This window comes from Gallinula chloropus, assembly GCF_964237585.1.
Source record: "Gallinula chloropus genome assembly, chromosome: 1".
Classification (NCBI taxonomy): Eukaryota; Metazoa; Chordata; class Aves; order Gruiformes; family Rallidae; genus Gallinula; species Gallinula chloropus.
The window spans coordinates 131,653,704-131,679,047 of record NC_140085.1 but is presented as its reverse complement, the minus strand read 5'-3'; the positions used below and the strand labels follow the sequence as shown (position 1 = coordinate 131,679,047).

At 45.0% G+C, this 25,344-nt stretch overlaps 1 protein-coding gene across 1 annotated transcript; it reads left to right on the top strand.

Moving 5' to 3' along the window:
- Nucleotides 1–2,271: 2,271 nt before the first annotated feature.
- On the top strand, nucleotides 2,272–23,418 carry TXLNG (taxilin gamma; the record flags this gene model as incomplete). The annotated part of the gene is made up of 10 exons (XM_084275093.1): nucleotides 2,272–2,394; nucleotides 10,643–10,949; nucleotides 11,637–11,728; nucleotides 14,938–15,108; nucleotides 15,838–16,032; nucleotides 17,378–17,497; nucleotides 18,517–18,591; nucleotides 20,844–20,936; nucleotides 21,473–21,568; nucleotides 22,916–23,418. The coding sequence occupies 10 exons, from the start codon at nucleotides 2,272–2,274 to the stop codon at nucleotides 23,234–23,236; spliced, it is 1,593 nt and encodes a 530-aa protein (XP_084131219.1). The 3' UTR covers nucleotides 23,237–23,418.
- Between the last annotated feature and the right edge of the window lie 1,926 nt (nucleotides 23,419–25,344).

Sequence of the window (25,344 nt, the reverse complement as noted above, 5' to 3'; positions counted from 1 at the left end):
ATCAGCTGGAGCATATTGGTGTGGCTCCCTTGCTGCTCTCAGACAGAAGGGATGCATGGGAGAAATCTTGAAGTACAAAAATTCTGCTGTGGGAGGGGAAGGGCCCTTTTTTCTTTTTGTGAGAATTGTACCAGTATTATCATAGAATCATAGTATTACAGACTGGTTTGGGCTGGAAGGGACCTCAAAGATCATTTAGTTCCAACCCTGCTGCCGTGGACAGGGACACCCTCACCAGACCAGGTTGTCCAAAGCCCCATCTAACCTGGCCATAAACTCCTCCAAGGATGGGGCTTCCACAACCTCTCTGGGCAACCTGTGCCAGGGCCTCACCGTCCTCACAGGGAAAGATTTCTTCCTAACATCTAATCTAAACCTCCCCTCTTTCAGCTTGAAGCCATTGCCCCTTGTCCTATCACTTTATCAATGTTTTTAAAAAGTGTCATTTTGGTGGAGAAAAACTCCACCTAACGATCAGGGTGGTGCCCAGAACTGTAAAATTGCTTTTCATCTTGAAATTAGCAATGGAATAGTTCTGATACAGATTTAGGATGCATGGGCAAAATAATTTAAGTAGGTACTGCCTCTCAGAAGCTACTTTATTCAACACAAATATCCACTCTACCTATTCTCTGAAGCAGTAAACATCTTGGAAGGTTTAGAGTGATATTACTATTCAGTAACCACATAAAAGAAGGCAAGGTTCCCATTGTTTGATAAAGAGGTCAAGTTTATTTCCCTGGAAAGCAGGAACACACATATTTCCAAGATGTTTGCTTGCACAGATTTTCAGCAATTCTCCAGCAGCCTGCCAGAAGGGCAAGGCCCAAGCATGCATGTGAAAAGGGTGGTGGGCTCAAGAGGGCTGCATGCATATTCTCAGTAGCTTCATTTCTTTCTTCATCCCTTCTTTGGGGGAGCAATCCTTAGGCCTCGCAGCAGCGGGAGCTGTGCTGGAGAGAAGGGCTGGGCGGAGGTGAGGGCTGAGGCAATGGCCACTGTGCAGAGGAGAGGGGCTGGGCGGAGGTGCGGGCTGAGGCAATGGCCACTATGGAGAGCAGAAGGACTGCGTGGAGGTGAGGGCTGAGGCAATGGTCACTATGGAGAGGAAAAGGACTGTGTGGAGGTGAGGGCTGAGGCAATGGCCACTGTGGAGAGGAGAGGGGGTGGGTGGAGGTGAGCACCGAGGCAGTGGCCTTGCTGGAGAGGAGGACTCAGTGGAGGTTCAGGCTGAGGCAATGGCCACTATGGAGAGGAGAGAGGCTGGGTGGAGGTGCGGGCTGAGGCAATGGCCACTGTGGAGAGGAGGACTCCGTGGAGGTTCAGGCTGAGGTAATGGCCACTATGGAGAGGAGAAGGACTGCACAGAGGTGAGGGCTGAGGCAATGGCCACTGTGGAGAGGAGAAGGGCTGCGTAGAGGTGAGGGCTGAGGCAGTGGCCATGCTGCAGAGGATGACTCCGTGGAGTTTCGGGCTGAGGCAATGGCCACGCAGGAGAGCAGGGGCTGGGCAGAGGTGCGGGCACCGGCGGACGGCCGCGCTCACAAGGCTGGTTTCTGACTCAGAGCGGTTCCTCCAGCTGCGCCGGCCGGAGGAGACGCTCCCCCCGCGGCGCCGGGCTGGGCTACGCGCGGGGAGCAGCTCCCGGCGCCGCGCCCTTGCGCAACGCCGCTTCCCCACCGACGGCCTACTTTGTCTTCGCGCGGAGCAGCGCCGGCGGCCGCAGCCGCCGCCCGAGGACCTGCCCGCAGGAGCCACCCCGCGCTCGGCCTCCCGGCGCGGCCACGCCGCTGAGCTGGCCGCGTCTTCAAAGCGATGACGAGCGCAGCGGGAGCCACAGGGAAGGCGGAGGCTGGGAGCGGGGCACAACCTGCCTCGGCGCCCGGCCGTCCGTGACGCTGGGTGTGCGCGGCCGCTCCCGCCGCGCCCCCACGCCTCGCCCCGCAGCCCGAGTCGGCGGGACTACATCTCCCGGCGACCCCCGCGGCGAGCCCGGCACGCCCCTCGCTCAGGCCTGGGAGCGGGGCGGCCGCGCTGGGCATGCCGGGGCCGGGCTGTTGCCTTGCCGCGCAGAGCACGCTGGGAAGCGCAGTCCGCTTCTCTCCGGAGAGCCCGCTCCGGCAGCGTCGGGCCGGGCGGGAGCACACCTCCCACGTGGGGGGAGGAGAGCCGCGCGGCGATTGGCTGTCGCGGGGAGAAGGGGCGGGCCCGCGGGGAGAGCTTCCGGTGTCCCCTCGGTTCGGCAGCTTGTTTGGATGCTGCCGTCACATCATGGCGACGCGCGGAGCGGAGGCAGCGCGCGGAGGAGGCAGCAGCAGCGCAGCGGGTCGGAGCCGGCGCCGGAGCCAGAGCGGCGAGGAGGCAGCGGCGGCGGCCCCGAGCGGTAGCCCGGAGGTGAGGCGGCGCGCAATCGAACCCAGGGGGAAGGGCTCCTTCTCCCCGCCCCGCCGGCTTCTGGCGCCTTATTCCCCGCCTCCCCCGTCCCCATGCGGCCTCGGCGCTCCGCGGCCGGCTGCACCGTGCGCCCGGGGCTGGGGCGGGCAGTGCCCCCGCCGCCCCTCTCTCCCCGCCTTTGGGAGCCTGAGTCCGGCGGGCCGAGCTCTGCTCCGCTTCCCCCGGGACCGGACCCGGCGCTGCAGCCGCGGGTGTGTGTCGGGAGGGGGATTTGAGGCGGGGAGGGGGGGGGAGGTGTGTTTCGGTGTCCCCTCCAGCTTTCCCGGGGATCCGCACCCTCCTGGCGGGGGGCGGGCGAGGGCGGCTGGCGGCTCCCCCCGGGGAGCGGGGCGGAGGCGGGGCGATCGGTGCCTCGCGTGCGCGGCGGGCCGCTGGGGGCGGCGGCGGCACGTGGCGGGGCTCGGGGGAGCGCGGCGCGAGGGGGCCGGCGCGCTCCTCCGCGGCCCCCGCCGCCCCGGCCGGGGTCTGGGGGGGGGGGGGGGAGGGGCTTTGGGGGCCTTTCCCCCCCTTACCCTTCCCCGGAGGGCTGCCTCTGCAGGGCCGCCCCGCTTGCCCCCCGCCCGGCAGAGGGGCCGCGGCCCGGCAGGGTCGGGCAGTGCCGGCACGGTGCGAGCGGCGCGGCTGAGGTGCCAGGAGGGGCTGGCGGGAGCGGGGGCTTTGCCCGCTCGCCCTGGGCTGCGGGGGCGACGGGAGCGTTTCCTCGCCCTCCGAAATTGGTGAAAACCGCCCCGTCCTCTCCTTTCCATTCCTCTGCCCGAAACGACACCGAGAGCAGCGGTGCCCTCGGGGCCGCGGCTGCTGGCGTACCCGTGTAGGAGAAGCCTAAAATAACCCCTCTGCTTGAGCACCAAGCAGCAGCGAGGGTTTAAACCGCGTTGTAACGCGGCTCCCGCCCGTAACACCGCCGGTACGGCGTGCTCCGTGCCGCGGGGCCGCCTCGGTCATCTCCCGTGCCGCCGCTCCAGGCTCTCACCCCGTGTCCGTCCTTAACACTCAAGGGGCTTTTTTTTTTCTTCTTGGGGGTTTGGGTTTTTTTTTTGGTGGTAACTTTTTTTTTTACACCCCCGCCCCCCCCCCCCCTCCCCGTGGTACGAAGAATAACAGCATCCCAGAAATAGTAACTTTGTGGTGGTGGTTGTTTATTTTGGCTCTTGGAGAGAGGCTCGGGAGGCCGTGGAGCTAGTTTTCCTCAATGAAAAGCTGTCTCTTCTGCCGTGCGTTTGTTTTCCTGAAGTTCCTTACTGGGAAGCGGCTGGTAAGTAACTTCAGTGTCTGCTGCGAAAGGTGATGCTGACCGTGCTGTTTTGAATCAATAAAACAACCACCAACAGAACCCAAACCGGTGTTTCCCTGTTATTTCACGCACCCACAGCCCAATGGAATTTAATTTTTCAAACAGATTAAGACGTGGCAGGGATTATTGGGCAAGTTTTACCTTGAGCTGCCTCTGCGAATTAAGAAGCCTTCAGCAATCTCTTGCAGGTTTCCCTCCCCCCCCTCCTCCCTGCCTTGGTACACAGGAGCTTCTTTATTTTTAGGTTCCTTGTGACCTGTTTGCAGGGAATTCAGAGCCTGTCTACCCTGCTTTTCCCGCAAATGTACCCTGGATGACTGGAACGCTATTAGGCTTATAGTAAAGAGGAAGTGAAACCTCACTGGCGGAAGTGATTCATGCAGTGTTAAATGTTCTCTTAATTAATACCTGTCTTAGATGCTCACATTAAAAAAAAAAAGGTGCTGGTGAAGTGAGCAGCGCTTTGCCCCACATGGAAATGCACTGGAAGTTTCCATTTAAGCTTCGGGGTTCCTCCAGTGAAATTTTTGGTAGCTGCAGGAAGTGGGTTTTTTGTGTGTTAAGTGAAAACGGGGAAGAGCTCTTTCTAATCTCTCTTTCAGAGCTCAGAGAAGAAAAGTGATACAAACCCAAGCTCTTTTTTCTCCCCCTTGTATATTATGTTTGAGGTAAATAACTATTTTTAAAAGCAGGAATGTCTTCTGTGTCATGAGGTTGCTAAAGACAGGGCAAGCAGCGTGGAAAGGGTAACACAACGAAGTAAGGCCCGTAAGCCGGGAGCGTGTGAGAACGTAGGTGTCTGAACCAATACCCAAGACCGTATCTTGAATGTAAAGCCAGCAGTATTAGTAGTGGAATACTATTAACATTGACTCTGTATTGACTTTTACGAAGACAGAATACAGATTTCCAGAGTAGATATTTCTTAATTGTCCTTCTGTTGGGTTGGGATTTCTAACCTTGGAATGCCACAAAACTACTGATGAGCAGCGCTGCAGGTGCCTCAGTGTTGTGTTTTGAAAGTAGATGAGTGCATAGAACATAATTTTTAAAGCGAAGACAGAAGAGAGTGAAGTGTTTGTTTGTAAGGGCTTTCTGATCTCACAAGTAAGATCTTAGTTCAGTAGGGAAGCCACATCAGAGGCCATCAGGTTTTCAGAGAGGTGTAATTAGACTGCGTGATCGTTTAGGTCAGTGAGCGTAGTATAGTGAAGTATTGCATGGAGAAATAGGCTTAGTAATCTGGCCTTGTGGTCACAGGCACCTGAATTACTGTGTCTAGACCAGTGAATGAAGGTGTACCTGCTGTAAATTTTGTGACATCCCAAAATGCTAGCTTTTATGAGAAGTCGTGAATAGAATTGCTATGGAGAAATGACTGTGTTTTCAGCATAACACTGTTGAGGTAAATGAAGTGTGCTGGAGTATCTGCACAAAGAAAAAATACATCACATGTATGTTTTCAAAGTAAGTTTCCCCTTGCTGGCAGGTAAAAGTAAATTGCTGGGATGCAGGGAGGCTAAAATTTGCTATAAACCATAAGCATCCATGATAAATATGACATACTTTTTGTTGCAAGTTTTTTTTTTTTTAATATATGTAATTGATTAGGATAAAGGGCAAAAGGCTTTTGTGTCCAGTTGCATATGTGATGAGTTTGAAAATGTCATCAGCTGAAAGATGTGATTAAAATGGTCTTCTCCTGAGCGTGATGCTGCTGAGCAAGTGATTACACATCCGCCTGTATGTTTCGGTTGTCTCATAGCTGTGAGAATCTTGTATGTACATATGCTTATCCCAAAGCTCCCAGGATATCTTTCAAGAGTATTAGCAGTTCCGAAGGCTCTCAGACTTATCAGTCTCTTCACAGCTTCTGCTATGGGGAATATAGGAGATGTTTTGATAGATTGATGCTAGTGTTTTTTTTTTTTTTTTAAGGGTAATTTGCTAACTTAGGGTGAAAAGGATGTAAAAAAAAGGCTGCTCACGATAGATTTTGGCACAGTAGCCCAAGTTTTGCCGGGGTGTCTGTTTTGTCCTTATGTGCAGCGCATGTTACTGAAGCAATGCTGTTTGAAGTTAAAGTTGGCTTAGGCCCTCATGATTGTAGCCAGCTTCATAAGTAGGGTGCCTAACTTGTTTGTCTTTTAGGTATGAAGTAAGGTAGAGTTATCCTGATGTGCACCTTTTTTGATCAAGGTATGAGTTGAGAGAACAGAGCAGAAGGCTGAATGAGAAACTTGGGGTGAGCAAGGAAGACATTGCCAGTAATTTTCCTACAGGCACCCTCAAGTTTTTTAGCCTGTAACTCTTCCCTTAGCTAGCTGGGAGATGATACGTTACTCAGAACTGCCAGGGTCATGTAACAGCTGGTTTCACAGCTACCTTTTTTTTTTAGTGCTAGAGTTTTGAATTTTGATAAATAATTTTGTGATCTTGTGAGGTGGCACGTTATCTGTGCAACATGCTCTCCTTTCCTCTCTCTGAAAATCTTCCTAGGTATGTAACAATTTCATTCTGATCCATCAGATTAGCAGCTACCTATCCTTAAAGCTGGCTGGAAGCTGAGAAGGCATGGTAGCAGCTAGAAAAGGTAGTGGTGATTGCAGTGGAAGGTCTTTGGTTGGAGTGGTTTTGTTTTGCTTTTATTCAGTCAGTACTGAATCAGCACTGTTATACAATGTGCTGTTGGAAGTGCTCTGTTCAGGCTGGAATGTTAAACTGAGAAGTTCACTGGTCTGATGAGCAGGCGTTTGAAAAGATAGAGGTAATAGCTGAATGTTCTGATCATTGTCTCAGCAAGGGAGGGGTGTGGGGGGGAGCAGTTCAGTGATACTAATATGGTTTAGTACCTAACATTCTCAGTGCAATGTTTATTATTGCTATACTCTGCTCCCAACTTGAAGCTTGATACAGGCAAAATCTGAAACTATCTGTAGTTAAAATGTCTGAAGAAGAAAATTGAACGCAAGAAGGATCTTCAGCCTTACAGTTATGTTTCTACTATCTAAAGTGATAGCTAATACAGAAAATTACTTGCTAGTTATAATCAGGATGTCATCTAGCTGTTAGTGTTTGTGGAACCTGTCTGGCAGTAGCAGACTTCTCTGTTGAAAAACAAAACCTTTCTAATCTGGGTTAAATGTGTTAGAATTTTGGTGTGTCGTGCCACTACTGTCAGTTTGGCTGGAGCGTATGGGCTGTGACTTGATAGAATTTAACTAGGGTTTGGGTTTTTTTCAGTTGTCTCTTATCAGGTGGTTCTAGCTGCTGGTAGAACTACTATTTAAAATACAGTATTCTAGCCTGTGGTAACCAGTTTTTAATTGTATGTAACCAGTTTTTAATTGTATTTAAGTTAAGAAAATGAGATTTCGTTGCAAAGTCTGCCTGCTGCCACACGGAGCTTGGGTTTTTGCAGGGAGCACGCTTGCTTGTTGGTAAGCTTAGGTTTGTTCTGTGTTGAATGGAAAACCAGAAGAAAGTTGGCAAGCTCTGTAGGCTTTTTTCCCCATTGCTGTTATTTTCAAATATATTTGAGATGTACAAAACACTTGTACAGAAACCTTTTTCTTTGGTTCAGTGTTCTGAGAAGTTATTTCTACCTTCTCTGTTGGATGTTGGAGGAGGAGGAGACTGAAGCTCTGAAAACCCTTGTGGGGTTTTTTTGACGGAGGATGGAGAACGCTCGGAGTTGAGAAATTATTACTGTCAGTAAAGAATTAGACTGACATGTAATTTGACTTCTACAAAAAGCTCTGCTGAATTAATGAGGTGGTGGTGGTGTTCACTCCATGAAACTTCCAGATGCTTTAGAATATGCGTGTTATTTGCCAGCTCTGAAAGGAGAGGTGGCTAGGTTACTGTGAGGGTTTGCTTAAGTAGAGGTGGGCATTTGGTGACTTGCTGGTCACGTGTGTGCCCCTGCCTGTAGATTCTTGGTTTGTTTTCCCAAGAAATGGCAGAGTTTTCTCTGATGGAAGCCAGTTAAAATCTCTGGTTTGTCTGAATTTGAAGTAGTGCTTCCTCATGAATGTCGTCTTGGTGACGGTGTTCCAGTACCTCAGTAGTCAGCGTTACCTGTATGGTGGGGATAAGGGGGTTTTTTTTTTTGGTTTAGCTCCTTGTGCTTTCACTGTGATTTGATTGACTTTTTTAGTGACTCTTCGTGCTCTGGCTTCTTTCCAACCATCGTGCTAGCACTTCTGGCTGGCAGGGTTGCCTGTTGCTGTGCAGTGACCTGGGTTGAGGTGCTGGTCTGGCTACAGACCGTGTTAGAACAAGTTCCCCAGCGTGGCGGCTGGCACGGCAGAGGTGGGAACGAAACGGCAGCCGGAGATGCTGGGGCACCGCAGTTAGTCAGGCCTTCCCGGCTGCTGCTTGGAGCTGCAGCAGTTTTGTGCTCTGCTTTCAAAAGGAAAGTATTTGGGTCTGTTGAGGGATTTCAGAAAGTCTGGAAATTTGGTGCCCAACCCAAAACTTTGAGTTTAGGGTTTTCCTACCTTTTGTGGGGCGGCTTAGACACAGGTACCCTGAGTCAGAACTTCAGGTTCTGTGTGATGGAAAAAGTGCAACCAGCTGCTGTGTTGGTACTGCAGTTTTGTGCTGGTATTGTGTTGTGTGTTCAGATACCCCCTGATCTTTCCTGTCTTGTCAGTGTAATCTGACACAGTGTCTTCAGCTTCCCTATGAATTGTGTTTTTTAGAGAAGATCTCTGCCATGGTTTCAACCATTGGTGGTTGGAAAAAGGTTAGCTGAGCCCTGCTGTTTTCACATCTCTCATCTGTGTGTTGTTTTTGGTTTATGAAGCATCTCTTGTTTGTTTAGCTGTCCCTAAACTTGGAGGGGTAAGTCTTTCCTGTGCCAGTGGAAGCCCTGCAGTTTAAGGGAACCTAAGGGGTAAAAATAGGTACTTCAGAGTCCTAAATAGTCAACTGTTAAATGTTGTGGGTCATTTATTGCGTTACATTATTTATCAGGCATTTATCAAGTACATTGTCTGACATGATTGGAGAGTGATGAAACTGCAGTGCGTTTATATTTGTCCATCAAGCAGGTGCATCATTTCCACAGTTGTAAAGGTCAGTGCAAAGTGAATCTTCTTTAAGTCAAAAGTTGATCCTTAATGTCTGTACAGATTATTTGCAGTTAAAAGCTTATTTATTGTCTTTCATGAGGGGTACTATATGAATTCCATCTTCTCAAGAATTGATCTGCCTTGAGAGAATTTCTAAAGCAAGGGACTTGCTTTAAGTGTGGAGAACGACTTAGCTGTTTTATATTAATGCATACTTATTTAATGGTTTTTAAATAACTCTTCCAAGCATGCTGAACAAATTGGGAGCTGAAATATATCTCACAATATATTATTGTTGGCTGTGTTCCTTTGATGTTGACTAATTCCTTTTGAAGAGAAAAATGGTCCATCTGTGCAGAGTGTAAAACCAAGTGCAAATTCCTGGTTTTAAGAATTAGCACATTTTTAATATATTTTTTATATGTGTATATAAAGATAGGAAATTAATTTCTGCTCAAACAGCATGACTATGTATAAACACCCCCTGTTGTTTTAATTCCTTGGGACTTTTTAAGGAAGCTCATTTTCACTGAAAACAAATCAGTGAGAGTGATCTCTTTGGCAGTAAAGTGACTTCAGTTCTGCTTATCTTACTTGCAACTGCATGTTCACATTGGATAGTAGGATTGCAGATGGACAGAAAAAAAACCCCAGCAACATCCAACTGCTGTCCCATGTCCCCACCTCTGTGGTGTAACACAGCACTGGCCAACCAAACACCCTCGAAGTTCCCATCAACCTTCAGCACCTCTAGAAACTGAGGATGTTGTTCTGGTGGCTGATGGAGGAGTCTGGTAGCTGCTCCATCAGCTATGAAGTGGGATCATCAGGGGTTCCGGTCCAAAACGCGCACGTAGCACTGCAGTGTTCAAACAGCTGGTGATGTTTAACTTCTTGGTTAAATGATTAAATGTTGTGGGGTTTAGGAAATCTTTCAAGGAAGTTCTGTTCAGTTGGTCAGAGATAATGTATTGTTCAAAATCCCAGGTACTTGCACTCCAAATGGGAAGCCAGTTTGTAGTCACTGCTTTGTGTGGTTTCATAGATGGGAATGCTAGTGTGTAAAAAACAAGTGGGCTCTGGTCCTGTCTGTCCTTCTTGTTATAACAACAGATTCTTTCCAGCCTTGAGCTGATAATAATATTTGGTGTTCTGATTGAAACATGTAAAACTCTGGCCCTGAGTATGTTTCATTATTGCACTTGTGGATTCCCTTAGACTTCCTAGCAGGTTAGTTTTCCTCCCTCTTGCAGTATGTCTCAAACTTTTTAAAAGCCGGTTTCTTCTGAAACTAACATGTAATAAAGCTGTTCTAAATAATGGGGTTGTCCTGCCTCTGATTTTTGTACCTTATTTTTCAAGTAACAACAAGTAAAGCTAGTGAAACTCATGCTAGTTTTTTGATTCAGTGTTGATTTGTGAGAAGTTTTTGAGAACTACGAGGGAGAAATGTTTTCATTTAAGATTCTGGGCTGGGGTGATAGCCGATGAGTTTTGGAGCTTTCAAAACGGGTTTCCTTGTGAACTTTTAATTTCTAGGGCATAAATGTTTTTTGCAGTGACAAGATATCAAAATTGTTTCATAACAGAGTGATAATTTGGGCTGTGGTGTGCTGTTTTCCTCATCACTCCCCAGGCGCGTTCTGTGTACAGTTATTTATAGACCCGTCTTAACAACAGTGATTATTAACTCGATCAGCTGGAGTAATGGTGGAATTCCACTCATCCATGCAAAAGAAAGGGAGAGGTTTTTGCTTTGGATACGTTTGTCTGACTGTTCACTTCCCCTCTTCCTCCCTTCCTTCCCCTTCTGAAGCTGGTTGGTGGTGCGATGGAAGAGGCTGGATCTGGGGAGATGGTGGGAGTGAATAACCAGGATCCGCTGGTGAACAGCAAGTGCGATGAGCTGTCGGACACGGCGCTGCAGCACGCGCAGCCCAACTGCCACGGCCTGGGGAGCAGGGCAGCCCTGGAGGAAGCCGAGTGTCTCACCCAGGCGCCCGGGTCCACGCGCTGCGCGCAGGAGTCGCGCGAGGAGACGCCGGGGAGGGAAGAGGCCCGTACTGATCCTCCTGATGGCCAGCAAGACCCAGAGAGTGAGAAGCACAAAGAGAAGACTTTAGGTATGATCTCTTTGGTGTCCTGGGTTATAAATGGCTTTGTTATTGAGGTTGAAGAGCTATGTGGTGGGGTTGTTTTCTCTCAAGTTTACTTTGTAGCCAAACCTTGTTATCTTTACCAGGATGTTCTGAGAAAGTATGTACTACTGCTTAGGAAAAGACTGTTCTTAGTCCATATGTAAGAATCCATCCACTCATAAAGCTGTTTTTTACAGGAATAATAACAATAATGTGGTAATCACTAATCAGCTTTTTTAACTTTCTGGTTGTTGGGAGTAACTTTTAAATTTGGGGTTGTGTTATTCAGTGCTACTAAAGCACTGCTGATAAATAAATTCCAAGAGCTCATTAAAACCACTTCTGTGTGAATATCCTTTATTAGCAAAATTTCACCTTTTAAATTTAATTCTTTCAGATTTGTTTTCTTTGCTGTTATAAACAATAAAGCAAAAATACTTTTGTAGGTTACCAACAAAGATTAGAAGTAGCTTTTGCTATCCAAATTGTGTAATGGCACCTAGGAAATGGCAAACTTAGTCTCACTTGCCATTTGTCATCTGTTCAGATTGTGGAGCTATCAAACCAGACAGCAGCTTAACTCACACTAATTTCTCATGGTTCTGTATTTTACTTCTAAAGACAGGCTGGGTTTTTTTTTCTCAATTTGGTTGTCTTTAATCTAATTCATAGGAAAAGAAGTGCTATTGTTAATGCAAGCCTTGAACACACTTTCTACTCCGGAGGAAAAGCTGGCAGCTTTGTGCAAGAAGTATGCTGATCTGGTAAGTAATTTGTAAAGATAGCAGGAGTTATTCATGTGTTAATAGTAACTGTGGAATGCAGGAACTTCTAATACAGGACAGTTAACAATTTTGAGTGTTCCACAGTGTTGGTAGGGGCGGAAAAAAACCCCTAACCCAACGCTTATTACAAGCATTGCTTCAGCCAAACTTGCATGTAGTCGTTTCACTTCTACATGACTGCCTAAATCCAAAGAAAAAATAGGTTATAACTTTTTGATAACTTGGTGCTGAAGCATAACATTAGGATTAACAGAAAAGCTAAGGGTTTCTTTTGGGACTAATTATTTTCTTAGGTTTTGTCTGCTGATAATGCTTTTGTACTAGCATTTTATAATTTATCCTCTTTAGGATAAAGGGAAAGAACATACTGTTGGTAACAAGGTTTGGGGAGAGAAAATAATTCAGTTATACTTGACTAGTGGTTTGTTGGTTTTTTTTTTTTGGGTGGTAGGGGGAAGTTGGAGCCATCTAGGTTTAATTTTGCTTTGCATTTTCTGATCAGAGGATTGGGTAGAAAAGTGTAAGTTTCTTCAGTAATGAACTGAAAAGGGAAAATGTTAACAGTAATTGTTCATCAAGTGGATTCCCACCCCAAGTAGGGGAAGCGATAATTTATTTTCTAAATTAATTGATGGCAAAATCTGATGGGTGTGAGGGCTCATAAGTTGACTTTTCAGAATGTGCTTGGAGACAGAAACGCTTCAGGTGTTCATCTTGAGATGGGGACAGACAAAATAGAAGCATTGGAAGTACTGTGTGTATATGTTTCCCCACCGTATTTGTAGATACACAATGAATGCAAACCTAAAGAGAGAACTTAACAGCTTAAAAAAAGCCTCATGTTTGCCTTCTGCACGTCAGGTGTATTACATTTGAAAATGTTTCTGAAAATGTCATAATTGCACATTGCATAACTTCTGAAATAATGATTTTATTTTTCCTTTGACATTAATAACATCTCGAGCTTTGAGGCTGAGCTAGAAGGTAGCCTTTTTACTCACAGAGGCAGTACTGATAGCTTAAAAATAGACTGAGATTAGTTCTGTTCAGGAAATCCTGAGTCCTCCTTGGAGGTCTGTTTGTGCTTACTGCTTTTTCTTCGCTCTTGCATGCATGCTCTCCTTCACATGAGTGGATTTCCTTCAAAGCCAGCAGCTGCTCAGAGAAGTCACTTTGATTTAAATGAGTAACAATACTTCTGTAGTGCAACTCAAGGATGGGGAGCCCACCTAAAAATGAGCTTTAATATTGTGAGAGAAGAGTGTGGTAAATGAGTTGGTTCTTGTGAGCAGTTGTTTGTGCATGTGACGCTTTTCTAGTCCAGCAAAGTGCTCTCATGTCAAGTCGCAGTGGTGGTGATGATGACCTGCATGAGGAGCTAGGTTGGCATGAAATCCTCGCTTCTGCAGAAAGGAAACAGTCTGCACCGTCTTAATTTTGAGTTTTCTTTTTGAAGGAAAGATAGGCAGAGTAAGCATTCACAGTCTGCAGGTAGTCACCATCCTAGAAAACCAGTTGCTTACCCTGTGATGCTCAGAACTACTGGGAAGTTGGGTGGGAGCTTGTCCAGTTCTAACAGTAGCTCTGTTTTAGCTGAACGAGTTCTAGAGGTACTCTGTTCTTCTTAAAATTTAGGTTGGATCTGGTTGTGTTCCTTTTAAGATGCATTCTCTTCTTCCTGATAGTGGTGGTGAACCACTGGCATAGTTGTCAGCTTTAATGCCAGCAGAGGTTTGAACTGTTTATGACAGTGCACCTACAATGCTTTTTTTCTTTTTTTAAAGATTCATCATCTTTAAAGCTCACTGTCAGGTTTTTCAGTGGTGTCTCATGAAAAGGACTGTACAATAAAGGTAGGAATGCCTCTCTCCTGGCAAAAGATCTTCCACAAGTTTTATTTTTTTTTTTCCTAATTTGGAATCTTATCAGGAGATTAATTTGTGATACAGGAAGGGTTGCATCCTCAGTGACATCTCACACTGGCGTTCTTCTGCAGAGCTGAAGTTTCATAGGTGTGCAGACAGCACAGCCAGCTCCAGGGGTTGGGGTTTTTTTCTGGCAACCCAAGAAAAGGACTCTTTATGTTTGGATATTAAAACATTTCCTTAGAATTCCTTTTCTCTAAGATAGATTAAGCATATTTTTAATGTACTGTTGTCATGGAGGTCCTTAACTTTATTCTCTCTTCTGTGCTTCAGCGTTGTTTTGAGCTCTTTCAGCAAACCAGCACCGTGTGCTGCTCTCAAGGTTACGCTCCTCGTTGCCAGCCGCCTCTTCCTGTGGTGTACCGAGGCTGAGGCACTATCTAAGAAGGAACAGTGTTCCACTTAACACTGTTACCTTCTTAACCATAGAATGGACTCTAATATGGTTTCTTGGGGAGCCCAAAAATCATCTATAATGGAACTTTGTCTCAAGTAGATAAGGCAAGAAACTTCCAGTCACTGGGTATTCGTAGAACAGATTTTGAAGTCAGCACTGTATACAAAGTTTAACGCTGTCATCTGCCATCTAGACAGCCTAAAGGAAATAGAATTAAACGATTGTTTCACATGGTTGGGACTACAGATCTCATCAAAACCTGGGCTGTGCCATTTTTATAGCATTTTACTTGATTTGTCAGGGCTGCTGGTTGTTTCTGTTCCTTTTTGAAATACTTTTGCATTTTACAAACTTGTACAAATTGCTGCTTCCTTCCGTAGGAGCTCCTGCTGACAAGAGAGATTCTCTGTACCAGTTCAGTGAGGTTTTTCTTTCTGATGGGAAAAATAAGACCTATTGGATAAACAGCTGTGTGGACCTTATGGATAAGGGAGCAGAAATAGTTGTGACTTGTTGAAAAGCCAGTTGCAGTTGGCTTTTAATTGTATCAGCCACATCCTCCTTTCTCAGGGCTAGTGCTACCCCTGTAGCTGAGTGCAAGCTGATAGCCTGTGGTCAACAGGTCTGTGGTCCCTGTTCCTCAGTCAGAGGTTTAAGTTGGAGTTTGCATATTTTTGTCTGCTGTCCTTACACGTTTAGAATTGTTTGTAGGACGATGGAAGCTTCTCTTTAAGATCAACTTGGGGGGTTTAATGAAATTATCTTACTTCCTTGCTTTCCTCTGAAGTGTTTAAAAGTTTGTTCAGTCTTTCATCTAGATGCATAAAGATAGTTTCACCTGTGTTTCATATGCTCTCTGATGGTAGTTGGAGGAGAGCCGGAACGTTCAAAAGCAGATGAAGATACTGCAGAAGAAGCAAGCACAAGTTGTGAAGGAGAAAGTCCACTTGCAGAGTGAGCACAGCAAGGCCATTCTGGCACGTAGCAAACTGGAATCTCTCTGTCGGGAGCTTCAGCGTCATAACAAGACATTGAAGGTTAGTTTGCTTACGTAAGTTACAGTGCCAGCAGTGCTGGAAGCCTTACTTGTTAATTACCACTTAAAATCAGGACTGCTGCTTTTTACTTACCACTTTCCCCATTACCTGCGCCTACAGAATACGAGTGATGTGTGGTATAAGTGTGCCTGATACTAATGTAAGGGAGTGGGAATAGTTCTGCTCACTAATTTTTTTCCCCTCTCAAACTGCTTCATAGATCGTAGTATTTGCAGTATGTGGTCTTACCACATTTGTTTCTGGGAGCAGAGCTGATGGAAAAATAGCACAAGCGAAATAGCAGTGTGAATGAAGGCAAAGTGTCAAAAAAGGCTTAATCCTGGCAGAATATAAAGGATGGGAGGGAAATCAAACAGAGTGGAGACACCTTCGTCTATGGTCACTGTAGAAAACTTTGTTAGAGCATCAGTGCTGTTATGAACATCTGGGTAATCTTTACACTGGCAAAGGTATTTGAGTAGTATCTTACAATATCAGCTCTGAGTAGTGTAGTGGGAAGGACAAGATTCTCTAGAAGCTGGGATTTGTAGGTTCTTCATTCCATGCACGTGAGATGGACACTCAGCCCGGCGTATCGCGCCGGTGGCTTACGTTCACCCTGGAGCTTGAGACTGTCCAGCACTGAATTGCCACTGTTGTTTCTGGCTCGGGGGGGGGGGAAAAGGTATGTGGTTTGGCTTGAACCATCTCCCTGTTCTCTCCTCCCAGGAAGAAAACATGCAGCAGGCACGTGAGGAGGAGGAAAGGCGGAAAGAAGCGACTGCACACTTCCAGATTACACTGAATGAAATTCAGGCTCAACTGGAACAGCACGGCATACATAACGCCAAGCTCCGGCAGGAGAACATTGAGCTGGGGGAAAAGCTGAAGAAGCTTATTGAGCAGTATGCCTTGCGAGAGGAGGTGCTTACCTTATGCTTCTAATGGGGTTCTGCTAGCTCCTTCCCTGTAAGGGTCAGGGAATTATTTTGGGGGTGAAAAAAATACCAACACTTGGCAGCCGTTGTATGTATATTTCTTTTTATTTCACTGCTGTGAAGAACTAAGTAGCTGTTTGGCCCACTATCTGGTGGTCCTGTCTGGTCTTGAACAGAAATAAGTTGTCCAGAGATTGTGGAATCTGTCTTCAGAGTTATTCAGAACTCAGCTGGGCAAGGTGGGAGCAGTCAGATCAGGCTTTGAAGTTGACCCTGGCTTGAATGTACCAGATGGCTTCCAAAGGTTATTTCCAACTTAAACATGTAGCAATATTTGAAGTTCTTCTGAACTATAATTTCATGCTGTAATGGAGGGGGTATAAGGGTTATTCTGTATCATACTTGCTCTGGTTTCTTATGGTAGGGGAGTTTTGGCAGACTCCTTTGTGTATCTAGCTCTTCTTGTTGGCATAGAATCAAAATAAGCTATCAGGCTTTAAGAATATATTTGGACTGGTGTCATGGAAATGAGTGTGTTTCAGGGCTAATGGAGCTAGTTTTTATTGGCACCAGTGTGTGAGCTAGCCAGTCTGAGCTACAGTAATGGAAAACAGCCAATTCTTCCTGTCAAAGAGAACTAATCTTCAAGAAGTTCTATGGCTAAGATGAGTTCTTAGCTGGCATGGGAGATTTGGAATATTTCTAAACTGTCTTTTTTCCTTTTTTCTTCTCTTTCTTTTTTTTCTCCTTTGAAATATTCATCAGGTAGAAAGCTCTCTGCAGCTGTAGTTGTCCATCCCCCCCCCCCCCCCCCCCGTGTTCATGGAATATTTGTATCTACCATGAGATAATTTGGGGAAAACAAAAGGTGGGAAGTCTCCTTGTGCTACTTTGCAGGAGGAAGTAGGACTGCAAAATTCTAGGACTGCAAAATTCAACGACTTGTGGATTATCATCAGCTGGCAGACCTTACTCATTTTGAGCTCTCTTAATTGAGGGCTGGAGCTTTGTAACAAAATACAGCTGGGATTAGAGGTAGATAAAGAACTTCAGAAGAAAGGATGTAGGCTACTTGTTAAGGGTTTCTTTTAAAGCCTGGTGTGAAGTGACCGATTTAAAATAGGTGTCTGGCTTCCTGAAAGACAAAGAACGTGTAGCTGTATTGTATGGTGATAACAGTAGGGGGGAAAAAGGCCTGTGAAAGTCTGTTGTTGTTTGGTCTTTGGTGTGAAACTCCTAAAGAATATGCATCTCCCCTTACACGTGCAGCTACCTTATTTGACCAGTGCAGTGTTTATATTTGACTAACACGATTTTCTTCCTTCCTTTAGCATATCGATAAAGTGTTCAAACACAAAGAGCTGCAGCAGCAACTTGTGGATGCCAAACTTCAGCAAACCACCCAGCTTATTAAAGAAGCGGAGGAGAAACATCAGCGCGAAAGGGAGTTTGTGAGTGAATTCTGTGTTAAGAGAAATAACAAACCCTCCAAACCAGATTTTTCATGATTTAAAGCAGATACAGCAGGCTGAGAGGACTGTCTCTTGAAAGTTAGGATAGAGTCCAACATCAAGATGTTAAGTTTTTCATATGTGTGTATGATGTCTCCAATATCAATGTCCATATTTACTGGCAAGCAATCCTGCTTACACTTTCTCAGCAAAGTTAATGACTATCATTTAGATTCTTCTTAGACTGGGCAGTATTTTCAGCTGAAACACCAAAGGTACTTCCTTACTGTCTTGTAACTTCTGGTTTTATGCTGTAAGAAATAACAAATGCAGAATAAAACTTCTGAACTATGTCCCTGGAAATAGGCCTGAGGTTTTATTTGTAAATTGCTGACTATCAACATACCTGTGTTTTTTCCAATAACTTAGCTTCCAGTTAGAAATACTTAAGTGAATATTACTTTTTCATGTGCCTTAACTTCTAGGAAAAAGCCTTGCTTTTCCTGTGTAATCTTAAAATGATCATCCAGTGTTGGATTGTTGTATATAATTAAAACATGATTTTGGAATCATCATCTGATGAAAATACCTTCAAAATAAATATACAAAATGGTGTCTTACTGTGGCAAAAGTGAACAAGGCTGTAGAAGTAATATTAGTGACTGGAGAAATGGAGGTGGAAAATAAATTTGGGAGGTTACAAAACAGTTACATGTGACATACAGTTCATTAATGAACTACTCACATAAAGTTAGTGGCTCAAACTTGCTACAGAAATAGTAACATTGACTCATGCTACCAATTAGATAAATGTCTCAAAAATTCTGCATGCCAGCACATGCTTTAAATTCTGTATGTGAAAGTATGGTATAGTCATGAAAAAACCCAGGTGGAAAACATGGCTGAATGGCCCTGAGGTGATGTTAACCATTCCTCCTTTCTCATCATAGATGGTGTTCTTTAAGCCAGTCTTAGGAGGACATGCTTCATTATGTGGCTTTTCGTGTTTGTTTTTTCAGTTGCTAAAAGAAGCTACTGAGTCCAGGCACAAATGTGAACAGATGAAGCAGCAGGAAGCTCAGCTGAAGCAGCAGGTACTTTTTAAAAAAAAATAAGTGAATGATCTTCAATAACAGTTTTTCTGAGGGGAAAAAAACCCTGATATATTTGTGATTCCAACAGCATAAAACAACTTCTGAAAAACCCCCAACGTGTTATGATTGCATGAGATGCAATACACTACTTGTGAATAGTAATTAGTATTTTTTAAGCCTTAATCTCCAGTAGGTAACTTTTCAGTAGTGAAAGGTGAAATATAAATGGCAAAGATGATGATCTGTACTTGTGTTTAGTGCATCTGGAGAGTACAGTTACTGGGAGGTGCTAAATGTGGGATTGCTGGAGTTAGTATCCTTTTCTCACTCAATGGCATCCATGTTACAAAGAGCAGAGTGTAGAAAAGAATCACAGAACTGTAGGGGCTGGAAGGGACCTCCAGAGATGGAGTCTAACCCCTCTGCCAAAGCAGGTTCCTTGGGACAGAAAGGTACACAGAAAGCACAGGCATCTACTCCCTGTGGCTACTCCTTCACTGTTCCTTGGCTTCTCAGAAACTGTTCTCTCTACCAGAGGAGTTTTTACCTTTCGTGATAACTGTTCAGGACCAGAGAGGTCCTTGTTTGTGACTCTTAAGGGTTGGGTGGGGATTTTCACCCCTGCAGCTTTTAGAATTGGTTTGTTACTGTTTCACCCCATCCTGTTGTGGAGGATTGGTGGCAAGTACTGTCATGTTTATCCTTGGGGTTATTCAGGTTTAGTACCCTAAAACTGGAGTGTCTCTGTCCACAAAAATAATTCCTATCTTTTCTTGCTGTAAATGCTACAGCAAAATCATCTCAGAGTGGAGAGATGGTCCCTGGGTTTTGTGCTGAGGTTCTGGACCACCTGCAGTTGTTGTCTGGGTGTGAGCTCAGCACGTGAGGCAAAGGGAAATGGTAGGTCCAGCTTATGGCACAGTGTCTGAGATGCAGCAGCTGCTCTTTTGCTGTGTGCCTGTTACTCCTTCAGTTCTGTGAGGTTTCATATTGTCTCCCTGCAAGCTCTGTTTTGTGCACTTTTCCCCCCCCCCCACTTGCTGTCCCTAGTTTCTTTCTCAGGCTTTCTGATGGTTGTTTTTAGAGTGTGTGTATGTGTGTGGGTAACTCGCATATGTACACACAGAGCAGAGAGCCCCCTGCTTGGGGTGTCCAGTGTGTTACTCGCCAATCCAGATTATGATTATTTATTTTCCAAGTTGGTTACCTTTTAATTTAACATCCCACCATTAATGCTTTTTAATAGAACAATAGGTACACTTTTGGGACCAACAGATCTTATTCCTTTTTTTTTTTTTTTTTTTTAGAATTAGTTGAGCTAAAAAAGTTCAGCCACAATAATGGCAGGACTGTCATGAACTACTGTTCACAAGCTAGGCTAATTCCTGTTAGGAAGTTTCCTCTGTTACTAGAGGAAAACAAAACTTGGAGCACAGAAATACTGTATCATCCTGCAACCCCAAGTGCAAGAATTGGAAAAACTAATTGCTCTTCAGATGGAGTAAGAAGTTACTAGTAAATGGGCATGTATTCTGTGAAGGTCAAATCACAGCACTGATAGTGTAAGTTGTTTCAATAAGAAGAGCAACATTTTTGTGTGTTAATTAACATACTCTGAAGTTCCTTCTTGACTGACCTTGTGATGCAGGGCAAGAAGGTTCTATCAAATATTACTCTTTGCTTGTTAAAATGTAGTGGTTTTGACAGTGAAATGAATTCTGAGTCAGTCCTCAGTTTCCATTATTTTTCCTCACTGGGAGATTTCATAGGTTGGGATTGTGACTTTTGATTTCTGGAATCAATCATGTTTATTTTGTCCCAGCCTTGGTTGTTAGCTTTGATTGGTCAGGGTGGAAAGGTGGGTCTCATCTAAGTTTAATTTCATTAACCATCTGGTAAATTTCCTGTACATTGAAGTCCACAGATTTTATTTTTCTTCAGTGGGGAAGGAAGAATGAGGTAGTGAAGGACTGTGATGTCTTCCAACATTTTATTAAACAACCTACCTTTTTTCTTTAGAATATATTACTCTAAACACAGATCTATATTTATTCTATAAACACAGATCTCTTCTTTTATATGTAATTTGAAAAGCATGTTTTCAGACAAGTTCTGCATGTTCCTCAAGTGGAAATCATAGGAGAGTATAAAAAAAGCCTTCTGCTATTTTGAGTTTAATTTTCCCTCATACCTAAATATTTTTTATTTGTGTACAGATGTTTAGAATAATGTTCCTGCCTCTTTCCCAACAGCTTTCTCTTTACATGGATAAGTTTGAAGAATTCCAGACCACCATGGCAAAAAGCAATGAACTCTTTACAACCTTCAGGCAAGAAATGGAGAAGGTACTTAACAGGGTTACTTAGTTTCATAAAAAGTAATGGGAAAAGGTGTGCTCTGAGGGGGGTGCATTTTATGTTTTAGAAGAGTGTTTGCCTTCTGAAAATACATGGAGTAGCTTGATGTTTGGTTTGGATCATGAGGTAGGACATAAGAATTCGTCATATTACAGAAAGAAACAGGTTTTTTCCCCTGGCTTTTTTTACATTTCTAAATCCCGATTTGCATATTTTATCAAAGGCATGCAGGACTTCTCTTGTCTTGTTTGCTGTGCTTATATGTCTTAAATTATTTTCCTGGAACTTTTTTTTTAGTTATACTTGAAGGTTGCTTGTCTCTTTCTTTTAGGAATCAGTTCTCATTTGCTTTGAACATGGAGTCTGTATTGCTGGGGCTGCTTTTGTGCAGAAAGACTTTACTGTAAAACAGCTTGTTCAGACTGGACTTGGAGAGCAGCACTAAGAAATCAAGTTGCTCATCTAAACCTATTTACATTACAAAGCAAGGCACAGAATTCAAGTCTTTTCTTTATCTTTTTTAGATGACAAAGAAGATTAAGAAACTGGAAAAGGAAACCATAGTGTGGCGTACAAAATGGGAAAACAACAACAAGGCTCTTCTGCAAATGGCTGAAGAGGTAAGGAGCTTGTGAGCAGCAGCGTGGCTAAACTAGAGTCTGTGTCCTAGAGACCTTCACACAGTCTTCCAGGTTTAGAGAACTGGAAATGAAGCACAGTAGCTGCCTCTTGGATTGTCTGCCTATGATTTCTGTTGTGCAAACAATACTGTTCTCTCTGGACATGGACAACAAATAGCTGCTGTATGAATTGGAACTCGTAGAATCACAGAATCTCCTGAGTTGGAAGGGACCCATAAGGATCATCAAGTCCAACTCCTGGCTCCACACAGGGCCAGATGAGTCAGAGCATGGGACTGAGCGCATCGTCCAGATGCCTCTTGAACTCAGACAAGCTCAGTGCTGTGACCACTTCCCTGGGGAGCCTGTTCCAGTGCCCAACCACCCTCACAGTAAAGATCCTCTTCCTGATACCCAGCCCAAACCTCCCCTGTTGCAGCTTCATGCTGTTCCCTTGGGTTCTAGCACCTGCCCCTTCGCTCCCCCTCCTCAGGAAGATGACACACATAAAAAATTCAGCCTCATCTTTCCTTGCCCACTGTTGAATTGGTGGGATAATATGCATGAAATAGTACAAACTGAATGAATTGAGTCCATTTTAATGTGCTGAGCAAAGTTTAATCAGTGCAGGAATAAAATTTCATTAAATATACAAGACTGGCTTGAAGGGAATAACCTGTGTGGAAGGGATTGGTTACTTGGTTTACAGTTGGACTCGATGATCTCAAAGGTGTTTTCCAGCCTTGTGATTCTGTGGTTCCCTGCATTGCTGCTGCTTTTGGGGTCCTAAGGTGCCATTACTGAATTGCAGTCCAGCAAGAGGGGCTGAACAGGCATGTATGGTTCTGTCTACCCTGCCTAGTGTCTAGTTCAAGTGTCGTTGCTACAGTCTTGCTAAACCATGCTAGGTCGTACAGGTTCTGCTGCAGCACTGCTCATCTTCCTCTGGTCTGCTAAGGAGGTAGTTAGGAGAGCTGTGAGTTGGGTACCTTCTGACTCAGATCCTGCTGCTGGATCACAGATTTCCTGCTTGCATGCCCTTTATTTGGGTTGTAACTGACTGCTTGATGGACTTTGTATCAGGATCCTCACTGATACTCAACCCTCATTTGCAGTTGGCTTTAAGGAGCTGGTTCCTGAAGGTGTCTGGTGCCACCAGCTTAGACAAACCACCTGAAGCGTAGTGGTTGAGCGTGCTGAGCAAATGTGCTCTGCTGGAAGTGAACTTGATCTCCTGGATTAATCAAGACTTAATATTCAGGTTCAAGCAGTAGTGATTCTTTTCATTAATTTAAGAAAAAAAAAATCAGTTGGATCACAGAGCTTTTATTTTCTTTTGTCCTTCAGAAAACAGTAAGAGATAAAGAATACAAGGGCTTTCAGATAAAACTGGAGCGTTTGGAGAAGCTATGCAGGGCCCTTCAGACAGAGAGGAACGAGCTGAACGAGAAGGTGGAAGTCCTTAAGGAGCAGGTTTCTCTCAGAGAAGCAGATGTGGATCTAGCTGTGCAGGTGTTGCAGTCCTGCACACTCAATTCCCACGAGGAGCTGGGAACTCCCACTGACACGGAACCAGGAATCCAACCCCATGTGGAGTCACGTATGGTGAACAGCTCTGAAAAGACTCTCTCAACAAGTCCTGTTCCTGGCACTGAATCTGTAGACTAAAATGAAGTGTAAACACTGTATTGAGAGATATATTTTGTGTATAACTTTCTCTGTCGGTGGTAACTATTTGGTTTTGTGGTGAAAATTTTCTTACTTTTTCTACCATATCTGTATTTTCTTAGAACTACTGGACTTATGTGGTACAGGAAGCTGCATAGCAGCTTTAAATAGCTTAAACTATAAATTTTCCACAACTGTGTTGCACATCTGCCTCATTTTTTAAAAAGAAAAATATTTTTCCATAAAAGGATGCATGTGAGTTTCCTCCCCACAACACAAATCACTGTCGTGGAAGACTGTGTACAGAGACCACATCGTGACGGCCGGTCACTCTCTTTTTGATGAGAGAAAGAAACCAGTGTTCTGGTTTTTCCCCATTGATTTGCCACTCAGTATACTAAAGATTACTGAATATTTCCAGTAAATTTATCCAACTAAGGATATCTAATGGCCAGTAAAACCCGTCAGCTTTCCCCTCCAGTATGTTTTCATATATCTACACATATATGAACGAAAAAGGTGAAGGTCCCGAATACAGAAACAGGTTTGTTTAAAGGGTTTTACGTACTTTGTGGTATGAAACAAACAAAAAAAAAACCCCAACCAACAATGGCTTTGAAACACATTAATTTGCAGCTGGTGAAACAGGGTGTACAACTTTTTCTGCAGACTTCTCAGGGTTGTGCTGTCAAGGTCAGTCTGGACTGTTTGCCCTGCCTGTGCGCGCGTTCAGTGCAGAGGAGTGAGCAGATGCACAGCAGCGTTACTGAGGGGGGTTCTGGAGCCGTGTAGCCTTCTGCAGCCTGCAGTGTGCCCCAGGCCTGGTGTGCAGAGTGCCCCTCAGGTGGTCATCCTGGCCAGAGAAATCCTTTCCTGTCCAGACCCATCTCTGGATTATCCGAAGGGCTGGAGAAACAGGTGGTTACTGCCGTAGGTGTGGAAGAAGCGAGTCTGTGGCGTCCAGGCCTTCCCCCGTAGCCCTATATGCAATGTATTTAAGGGGTAGTTAAGCGTATGCTGGTGATAATTGAACATGTAGCTTCAGATACTCTTCCTGAAGGACAGCGTGGAAGTGCTTGCGCGCTCAACCTCGATGCTGTACCGTTTGGCAGAGTGCCTTCCCAGATGGGTGATCTGGTAAAGATGGTACTTGGAGTTCTTACACTAAGGTGCCGCAAGCAGAGCTCCCTTGTTAACCTTTAACCACGTAGTCTGTTCCTAGGAGATTTGCTATCTGTGTTTTGACTTCTTTTCCAAGGAGAAACTAGGACCAACACTTATTTTTTTGGCAAGATGAGGTGTGAAATAGCTGCAAGCTGCCCTCAGCCCTGGTTCCCCTGTCCTGACTTCCTAGTTTTGGTCGCTGTCCTTGTAAGAAATGCAAACGAGTGTGTAGCCTTTCCTGGTACTTAAAAGTTCTTTGCACTTAACTCGGGGAGGGGCTTTTGGAATCGGGCACGTCTCTGTCAGCTTCCCACCCTCGACTGCCCGTGGCAGATTCGTGGCTAAATTACTTGAATGTTCAGGCTGCACTGAGCTCCTGAGCCTCTTCCCGTAGTGATGTACTTCAGTGTGATGTAGCTGTCTCTCTGAGAGGGGGAGAGAGAGAGTGAGTAAGGCTGTGTGAAGCCTGCTAAATCTGTCTTAGCTCATAGTGCTGAGAGGAACCCTGCAAAACTGACCTTTCTTAAATGGCAGGGCGAGTGGGAAGCTGCCGCCCTCTGTCCCAGGCTTGTGCTGCTTCTGTGCTTGTCCTCCGGGTGCGGAGCAGGGGAGGAAAGGAGGTAGTGCTGAGCAGCCAGGCCAGGCTTGGAGCTTGGAGATGTTAATCATGCTAACCATACAGCATAACAGTTTACTGGAAAGAAGAAGTATTCCAGGCTTGGCTTTTTAAATGACCTTTGCTTTGTAGAACCAAACTCTTCAAAAAATTTAGTCGTTGCGAGAACCGGTTGTCAGCTAACACTAAGCACGAAGTAATTTTCCTGAGGAGAAGCAAAAGCCTTTGGCACATGGTTCCCTTGGTCAAGGTAGGACATGCAGGTTTCTGTTTGTTTTTAAAATGTATAATTTGGAGGTTTGTATCTTGTACCGGTTCTTTCTATAGC